The sequence below is a fragment of the Setaria viridis genome, chromosome 3 (genome assembly GCF_005286985.2).
Source record: "Setaria viridis chromosome 3, Setaria_viridis_v4.0, whole genome shotgun sequence".
Lineage (NCBI taxonomy): Eukaryota > Viridiplantae > Streptophyta > Magnoliopsida > Poales > Poaceae > Setaria > Setaria viridis.
In genome coordinates this window covers 38,952,387-38,962,347 of record NC_048265.2, presented here as the reverse complement: position 1 = coordinate 38,962,347, position 9,961 = coordinate 38,952,387, and the positions used below count along the sequence as shown (strand labels likewise).

Here is a 9,961-nt window from a genome sequence, read left to right as displayed (position 1 = left end):
AACGAGGCTTCTGGAATAAGAATAATTGGCCAATAGAAAAAAAAAACCTTGAATAAGCTCCTCCACCAGTGTGCCAAGCAGCCACGATCAGAGAAGGGAAATTCCAGCGGAATTTGATGCATACCCAGAAAATGGATTTCTGATCATGCACGAACACGATCTCTATGAATCGGTACGGTAGCAACAAGAATTAATTTAGGGTATTAGATGGGATCGCCATCTAGGGTTCTGTGGAGGAGGCCCCTCACAAAAACTCACGTCAAAAAAATAAATCACCCCCAAGGGCGTGCCGGCCCTAGGCATAAAAAGCACGCATGCCTACCAACTCCAATCTAACTCGACCAAAACGAAGGCAAACTTAACCGGACTCAACTAGGCTAACCAAGCTGGCCCAAATTAGCCTACATTAATTTGGACTCGGCTATCAACATACCAGGCTACTCAACATACCAAGCAGCTACACGTAACAAAATAACAATATACTTATGCTAATACTCTCAACTCAAACCAACATGTAGAGACATGCAACCAATCTGAATAGTTGGCTTGACTATGGTCTCTTGCTTCTTGCGTAGATTAGCTCCAACAAAAATTAACTTGCATGGTACAGTAGCCGCCGATGTTATTTCATCCTCTATATTCTTTTTTAGCTTCCCGTCAAAATAAAAGGAGGCTAACTTAATAGGACAACCATTTGTATAATTTTCTGAAGCACCGCCTTCTTAGGACTATCATGGAGGTGGTTTCGATGGATTGTGTGCTCAAATTGTTGGCTGCACTTTTAGTTCCAAACATACTATAAGTTTGGAGAGGGCACCTTGTCTATGTTTTAACCACTCACCTCTTTCTCCATTTAGCATAACTGAAGAGGAGGCTGCCAGGCAGCAAAGAAGTGACCCAGTTTCTCCATCGCATTCCAAAAGTTTTACTGAATAGCTCCACTGATGCTAGTTGCAGCATTGCACACAACAACGGATGCTTCCCTGCGGCAGCAGTTACTGTACTGCTGAATCCAGAATCCGTATATGCCCAAGAGTGAGCTCTGAATTTCATTAGTACCATTCCGTAGACCAACTTCCATCCTGGTGGCGTTTCCAAATTACGGCCCCGTTCTAAGGAAACGGAAGCTGGAATTCAGGTCAAACACCGTTTCATTTCAAAGCCCAAGATATGAGCCCAAGCCTGCTTTGCCTGCCACACACACAGGAATCATCGTAGGCCTGCACCGTAGCACCCAGGCTTTGCAGGCAGGCCTACCTGTAGCCCTGCGCCCTTTGCATCGTCTCGCCTGCCTCCGCAGCAGCAGAGAGACGCAGAGCCGGCACGGCTACACAAGAAAGGCCTGTACCAGCAGTGTACCTTCCCGGAAGGGGAAAAAAGGAGAGCGACCGAGCAAGAAGAAAGCGTGCAAGCCACCAAAACCAACCGGCGCGCCGGAGAGACCATGCCGGCCGGGGATCCATCCACTCCATCCGGTTGAGTCTCCCTCACGCCACTGCCCCCCAATTCCACACTCCACACCACACTCGTCTCCTCCCCAACTATAAATCCAAGCCCGTCGTCTCCCTCATCCCTCCCCCCACCTCTTCCCCCGCGCCGCACGGCAATGAAATCTTGCCTCCTCCTCGATTAGCCACTCCACCAACTCGAGCTGCAAAGATTGCGCCTTTTGTGTGCGTGTGCGTCTGCGCGCGCCGCGGCGGCGGTGGCGGCGGTTGTCGCCGTCAAGGATCAACGATACGAAATAGATTAGTTCGTGATTTGATTTGACCCAGGCGGTCTGTGCTGGACATCCAAAGATGGAGGTGGCGAAGGAGACTGTGACGAAGCCACGGCTGCCGCCGGGGTTCCGGTTCCGGCCGACGGACGAGGAGCTGGTTGTTCACTACCTCCGGCGGCGCGCGCTGTCCTCCCCGCTCCCGGCCGCCGTGGACATCCCCGACGTCCGCATCCTGGCGCACGACCCCTCCGACCTGCTGCCCCCAGGTGAGAGCTGAGTCCCCTCATGCCGCTTGGCTTGACTCGACTCGCTGCCGGATCTCGGATTGGCGCTAATAACGGTGATTGGGTGGCAGGTTGGAGCGAGCAGGAGCGCTACTTCTTCACGTGCAAGGAGGCCAAGTACGTGAAGGGGCGGCGCGCGAACCGCGCCACGGGGGCCGGTTACTGGAAGGCCACTGGCAAGGAGAAACCCGTCGCCGTGGCGGTGCCGGCGCCGGCGTCCAAGGGCGGGCAGGGCCAGGCGCAGGCGGTGCTGGTTGGCATGAAGCGGTCGCTGGTGTTCTACCGGGGGAAGCCCCCGACGGGGAGTAAGACGGACTGGGTGATGCACGAGTACCGCCTCGCGGGCGCCGGGCTCGCGCCGTGCCGCCGCGCCGCCGTCCAGCCAGATGGTGGCGATGCCGCCGCCGCCAACGCCGACGTGTCGCGGCCGGCCGAGGGCTGGGTGCTGTGCCGCGTGTTCCGGAAGAAGGGGTCGGCGTCCGCCAACGCGGCCGCCGCGGCGCCCGCGAGCCCGGCCGACGAGGGGAGCGACGGCGAGGCCGAGGAGGGCGGCGGCCGGGCGTTCATCGACTTCTTCGCGCGCGCGGACGCGCGGCAGAGGCAGCGTCGCGCGTCGTCGCCGGTGGTGTCGTCGAGCTGCCTGACGGACGCGTCGCACGAGCAGCACGGGCGGGAGCAGGAGACCACCAGCCGGGGGCGGGGCGGGGCGTTGCCGTGAAGGAAACAAGCAAGGCAAGCAAAGGTAGAGAGGAAAAGAGGGAAGCTTTGCTGTAGTTGTACTGTCGCAGCAGAGGCTAATCTGTTCAGTTCAGTCCAATTAGGAGTAAGCAAAGATTAGCAAGAGAGGCCCGGCTTGAGTCCGTCAATCAGTCCGGTTGAGTGAGTCTCCAGCGTAGGTGCTGGAACTAATGTACCACCACCACCACCCACCTGATCAATCCAATCCAACTCCCCGTCTATCTCAGCAATCCGACCTCCAATTCCGGACTCATCAATCGGAACTTCAACTCCGGCAGCAATTCGGACTCATCAATCGGAACTTTGACTCCGGCAGCAATTCGGACTCGAGGAATGTCTGATGCACGTTAACTCGTAATGTAAATGTTCCCACGGCGATCGGAAATAAACTAATCAGCCACTGCAGGCTGCTGACGGAAAAGCCCAACGATTAATTTTACTACCTGCATGAATGATGGGCAGCTTTGGTCTGCCCAATAATCTAATCTAATGTAATCCATGGCGGTTGGACTTGCGATCGCACTTGGAGTTGGAGTGCCCCGGCCAGCATGGTTTGCTGGGATTATAATTAACATGAAACAAAGAGACGACGCCGATGGGGGCCCGGCGGTGACGACGGAGGGAAGGGGAGCGCCGCCGACCGGGGTTGGGATGTCTGGCACGGAACCGTAACCCAACCAACTCCTTTCTCTACTAGCCGATGGATGGATGGATGGATGGTGCGTGCGCGCGGGGTTAGCCTGCTTGGTTGGTTTCGTGCGGAGGAGGGAGAAGTCAGCCGGCGGATCGGGTGGCGGTCAAACGTCATGGGGCCTCCTGGCCTAGTAGGCTCGTCCCGGTCAAGAATATTTTGGGCAGATCTCGTGTTGACCGGGGGCGAAAGCAACCACATGCGCCACGGAACAGGGGGACCCCCCCGTGTGTGCCGTGTGCGGGGCGGGGCCGATGGGTGCCGTCATGAGCCTGCCGCGCGCGCGCTGATTGGCCGGCCTGATCGCTCCCCGCCCTACTCGGACACGCACCACCCCACAGGGATGCGATGAATTAAATAAGTATTGCGGTTGCGTGGGCGCCTGGTGCACGAGGAGGAATTGCGCCCTGGGACCGACCCTGCGTTTCGTAGTACCCTCGACTCACCCGTCCGCTCGCTGCCTCGCTGGTAGAGTGGTACGGGTGATTCCTTCTGATCAAATGTGCCACGTGGACTATGTAGCCTTTTGTATATTTATAATGCAATTTCATATAAATATATACAAATTAGTAAACGTTTGTGTCGTGTAAACATTTAATTTTATGTTTTTCTATGCAATTTCATATAAAATAAAATTGATTATTGAACATAATGATAGCTTAACCTATAATTTCTCCTTTTCCTTTTTTTTCTCCATTTATTTTTCTTCTTTAGCCATTCACGTTCCTTCCTCATCCTTCTGCCCCTGTCGCTTGCAACGCCCAAAGCTGCTCCGCCACCGCTCATTCTTCTCCGTTGTTCCTGCTGCTCGGTGCCTACTGCTACACATGGGCTGCTGCTGCTACTCACAGCTCGTTTCATCACCATGAAACGATGGTTTCCTCTCTCTTCCTTCGTTGATTCCCAGGCCGATCATGACAAATCTAGAAACGGCACCCTCTCTCCCTCGCAAGAAGCTCGGCGCCTCGGTGCAAGAAACGTCGTTAGCAATTTAGCATGCATTGATGCAAGCCATAGGGCCCCACAGTAGGGGTCGGCCGGGTAGCCGTGTGACACAGGTAATCAAGCACCAGGGACGACGTATCCCTGTCAGCGCGACTATTGGCTGGGCGGCCATAAACTCTCGTTGCGTACAAAGTAGTGGTACGTACGTCCCCTGAAGAATCAGCATGATGAGGGACCCTGGCCGAGAAAATAAGTGTATATACTGCCGAAACATGGTCGTAGTCGTAGGCACACCATTCTGTGTCAGCTCTCGCGCGCCGTGGTCAAAGCCGAAAGCAACACCAACCATTTCTCTCTTCACGTAATAGAGTTGGGCCATGTTTAGTTACTCCCAACTCCCAACTTTGACACTATGCAAAAAGAAGATTCCCCATCACATCAAACTTGCGGTACATGCATGGAGTACTAAATGTAGATGAAATTAAAAACTAATTGCACAGTTTTGTTGTACTTTGCGAGACGAATCTTTTAAGCCTAATTAGTCAATATTTAGACAATAATTCACAAATACAAACAAAACGCTACAGTGTGCTACAGTGCTGTAACAGTAATTTGGCACCTCCCAAATTCCCCAACTAAACAAGGCCTTGAAAACACTGTAAAGCCGGCCGGGCTCCTGCATGTACCGTGAGATGCACGCAACGCAACGCGACGGCCTTGGACACGTTATATCACGTCGACCGTTTGCGTACAGCACCTCGACGGCTGAGGAAAATAATAATAAGCTGATGGAGAAACAGGGCATGCTCGTGCATGCGTGCCGTGTGGACATGTCACCAGAGCACCCTGCCCACTGATCATTCCCGTCAAGTCATCTGCTAGCATTCTAGCTAGCGGCGTGATGCATTCCCAACGCGGAGGGGTGGTGTGGGTCTCGTGGAGGTTCCGTCGTCGACCACCGTTTGTTTGGTCGGAGCCGGAGGACGGAGGTCATGGTCGGGCCGTCAGCGGAACAGTGAATTAGCGTAGAGGCGTGCCCCGGCGGCGGAACTTGTCCGTCCTCGCTCTCCAGCTGCATCGACGTGTACGTCATGCAAAGCTTGATGCGGAAACAGGCGAGCGATTTTGTCAAAGCGCCCGCGGCACACGCAACGTCGGGGATCGGAAAAGGGCCGCGGGCGGGAGACGGCGACCCTGGCCAGGCTTTAATTTGGCGTAATAACGTTTTGACGAAACTGATGCGTCGTGACAGCACCAAGAAAGTGAGAGAAAAAAGTCCGGGCGCGAATAATGTTTGTTTAGCCCTAAAAAACTTATCCCACAAAAAATGTTCATATAATTTTCATACAATCTAATAAACGCTCTCATAATACCTTCTGATCCAGTTAACGAATCGGTCATTTACTCGCACCGTAGATGCTCTAAACAAGAAAGACTAATAGGTTCGACAATTACTACAAGTGTACATGTATAATTAATTGTACTCAGTAATTCATCTGATTAAGAAGTGTTATTAGGGGTACTTTAGTATTGCTACTATCTTGTCTAAAATTTTCTAAACGAAACAGTTCGAAACAGACGAAGAGAGTAGCCAGTACCTCTAATTTCACTTCACTGAGCAACACGACTTACAGTGTGGAGCGGAGTCTGGGTCGTGCGTGCCTCTTGACATGTGTGTTTGGGGGTGGGGGGAGGTAAATCAAAGGTTAATTCAAAGTAGTTTTGGTCTTTTTGGGAGCCGTAACAATATACGGTCACGGTCCGAGTCTCAACTAACGTTGAGCACGTCCACGGTTAGTTGTTTCCTGTGTGCCATGGGTATGTGCTATGATTTCGTAGGCCGTGGAGCCTTGATTAGCGGCAGGTGACTCTGCGATGTCAATCTATCGTCGCCTTCAACGGAAACACTAGTAAAAGAACCCTATTCTTAGGCTGCTATTCCACTCGTGTTTTCCATTTGGGTAATGATACGTACGCACGTGCCGGAGCAGATTAGTATCATAGTATGTCTTAGCTTGTACGGCCGTGTTTTTCTCTCCCTCTCTCGCTTGGCCGAGCTCCTACGTCTCCGTGCTTTGAGAGTCAGCTCCATGATTGCCAACAAGTTGGCCTCATGCAATGGCGAGCCAATCGAAATCGCCCTGGCGACGCCCTCGTGGATCACACATTCCAAATAGGGGCCGTCGGGATATGTGTGTACGGCAGCCAGCAAGAGAGGTACTCCGTAGGCGTATAGCCGGCAGAAGAGCACTACAAACCAGGCTCCTGACAGCTACCACCATGCCGAGCTGAACCAGCAACCCAGAGCGTACGCAAAGCGGAACCGCGCGCGACATGGATGGCCCCACGCCGACTCAGCGAGCGTATACAAAGGCTAACAAGCCGCGACCGCGAGCGAAAGCTACGGTTACTTGCAGCCCGTGGCAAGCGGCGGCGGCCACACACATAAACGGAGGGGAGCGGCCGCGGCCGGCCGCGCCCGGTAGCTTGCGGCCCTGGGCTCGATCGTCGCCATCCCGGCCGACGGGGACGAGCGAGCGAGTAGGAAACCTGGCCGGCCGGCCGGCGGGGCCCGGCCGGGCTGGCATGGCACGCCGCGCCGTCGTGGGTTGCTTGGAGAGCCAGCGCACGGCACGACGACGCACGACACAGCAGGCGCGGCACGCAACGTCGAACGGTGGACGTGGACCGGACCGCTTCAAGGTTTTCAACGAAAGCGAACCTGTCTGCCCGGGCCCGATTTGACGACCGGCTCTGGTTTCGACCGTCGCTTGGGTACGTGTGGACGCACGCTCCCCTCCCTCGGCCCTCAGCTCGCTGGTCCTTTTCCGTTTCGGACCCGGAGGGAACAGAGCAGGGGGAACTTTAATTTGCCAGGAATGGCGTGGGCGTGTTTGTGGACTGAACGGACTGCTTGATTCGGGGTGACCTTTTGATAGAGCTACGTATTTCGTTCCGGTTGCTGGCTGGCTGCAGAATTAGTCATTGGGTTTCTCATTAACGATTTATTTGGGTCTGTTACATGACCACCACTCGAAAGATTTTTTTTAATAAATTGCACCCAGAAAGGGTGCATAACTGCATATGAGTCCAACAACTTGTATAGTGCTTAGTCTAATACAATAACTGGGTGCAGATTGATCCAACAACTTGTAAAATGATCAAACTAGTACAGTAACTTGATATGCACGTACAGTTTGGTCCAATAACTTATAAAATACTCAAATTGGTACATCTGAAATCCAAATGTTATAACAAACAATATATTTGCTAATGTTGGGCTAGAATATATTTGCATTGGAATAAGTTATTAAGCATTATCTTTTATCAATGATATTCATCTCACAAGGGTAGGGTATTGGCTGGACTAGAACCTTCGGTGTTTGGGAAATTAACGTTGTATTCGTATTAATTTTTTAATATAATGATTTAATTCTACTTAGGAATATTTAATTTCATACTCAATATTGATAAGTTCACCCTCACTAATTTTACATTTTGATTATATGCATTTTTCAGCTAAAAAACTATTATGTTAATACATACTTACAATACGTTTTAGAAGTTTAGCATAAATATTTTAAAGCAAAAAGAGCTAAAATAGTAGAAACATACGTGCTTCTCTGTGGTTGTTGCATAAGTGCAGAAGAAATCTAAGGTCCTAGGGTCTCTCTTCTAAACTTTAGTCTTTCGGTAATTCTAATAACATAATTCTCAAATTTGATTCAATTTTAACTAATGAAAAAATAAGTTATGTACACACTTGAGAAGCAATAGACATGTCACGATCAATGACTTTTATTAACAAAAAAAAATAAGAATTATTGATTGGAAGAAAATTTACATGCACATCTACTTTGCTTAATACATTGTTGTTGTAATGTTTGGACTGTAGGTGCACCAATTTGCCAAGTTATTGCACTAAATTAAGTATTTTACAAGTTGTTGGACCAATCTGCACCCACCTGTAAAGTTATTATACTAAATTGAGCATTTTACAAATTGTTAGACCAATTTGTACCCACCTGACAAATTATTTTACTAGATTGAGCATTTCAAAAGTTATTGGTCCAATTTGCACCCACCCGACAAGTTATTACTCCATCTGTCCGTGAATACAAGGCGTGATTCTATGTTCACAAAGATCAATAACCATGAATACAAGGCGCGATTCTATGTTCACAAAGATCAATAAACAAGTTTAATGTTGTGGCTTCCAAGAAGAGCGCTTCGGCTCCGCGTCTAATTTAAGTAGTTGTCGTGCATGTGTGCATGCATCAACCGCGAGCCATTCACTCTTCCTCGCGCCAAAGCAACGGCTCGGATTATTCCCTTGCCCCACCTTGCATGCATGCATATGGAATTTTTTTTCCATTGAGGCGCCAAAGGAACTGATTTCTCTCTCATGCATGCACTCTTCCGCACGCCCTGCATGCATGCACTCTTCCGCGCGCTAATTTCTCTCGCATGATCAAAATTATCTTCCTTGGCGCGTGCCCATTTAGTCCCTTGGTGCCTACAAAATTTTCATTAGCGCTAATGGAAATTGATTTGCATGTGGCGCCATGGCCTATGCCTCCGGTATGTTCCTCCTATAAATACAGGGAATGCTTATTCACAGTGGATGCCACATCTTACTCCTCTAATCTTCCCTCTACTTGTAATGCCCGGTCTAGATCTAAATCAGCCTAATGATTGGGATGAAATTGAGGAATTTGAAAGAGGCATACTTGATTTGAACTATGATTTCGTTTGGGACCCTAGCAATGAAGGTACTCATTCCTTCCTGGTTTCCGTTTCTATATTTCGATTGTGTTCCCATGTGTGCCTTTCCAAGTGTAATAGTTCAGTGGCATCCATCGCAGGTGATGGTGATGATGACGAGAGCGACAATGACGCAGCTAATGGCACGGATGAAGCTGGAGCTGAAGGAGACGTCGTGGCTCAACCTGAAGCTGGAGAAGCGGACAACGGTGTACACGCCATGGAACAAACTGAAGAAACGGACAACGGTGCACATGCCATGGACCAAAATGACACTGCTGCCGATGAAGCTGATTTCGTGGCATTCGATTCAGGTTAGTAACCGATGGACGTTCTGATGCAGGTGTCATTGTTTTTTTCTCATTTGTTTTTGTTGCTGCACACGACTGTTTGAATACGAGCATGTTTTTTTTGTGTGTGTAGGCACTCCTAACTATATCAAGAGGAGGAGGCACTACCCTCCTGACATAAAAAGGTTTATCTATGCCATGTGCTTAGAAAGATCAGCTCCAGGCATGATGAAGGAGGAAGTAACGAAGTTTTTTACTGCTGATATGGGGGTTTCATGGAGAGTTGTCCAGCGCGCATGGCGAGATGGGCAAACTGGTGGTGGAATTTTAGCTTTCGAAAACAACAAAAAAAAAATTGTGGTCGAAAAAAAACCCATTTAACCCATATGCCATAAAAGATGTGCCGCTTAGACAGCATCATACCATCCGTGACCTAGCCATCACCTTGCATATGCCAAAGAGCACATTGCATGACCAGCTCAAAGAAGGAAAGTTTAGGCATCATACAAATGCCATAAAGTTCACCTTA

General features: G+C 50.3%; 1 protein-coding gene across 1 annotated transcript; it reads left to right on the top strand.

The window, feature by feature from the left end:
• Positions 1 to 1,381: 1,381 nt before the first annotated feature.
• Positions 1,382 to 2,972, top strand: LOC117850978 (NAC domain-containing protein 83). Its single transcript, XM_034732870.2, has 2 exons — positions 1,382 to 1,986; positions 2,076 to 2,972. The coding sequence occupies exons 1-2, from the start codon at positions 1,800 to 1,802 to the stop codon at positions 2,720 to 2,722; spliced, it is 834 nt and encodes a 277-aa protein (XP_034588761.1). The 5' UTR covers positions 1,382 to 1,799; the 3' UTR covers positions 2,723 to 2,972.
• The last annotated feature ends 6,989 nt before the right edge of the window (positions 2,973 to 9,961 follow it).

What these genes read in the sequence shown, in the direction of transcription:
- LOC117850978 (XM_034732870.2), top strand. Translation starts at nt 1,800, where the DNA reads ATGGAGGTGGCGAAGGAGACTGTGACGAAGCCACGGCTGCCGCCGGGG. An exon ending in CTCCGACCTGCTGCCCCCAG is followed by an intron (nt 1,987 to 2,075) that starts GTGAGAGCTGAG and finishes ATTGGGTGGCAG; the next exon opens with GTTGGAGCGAGCAGGAGCGC.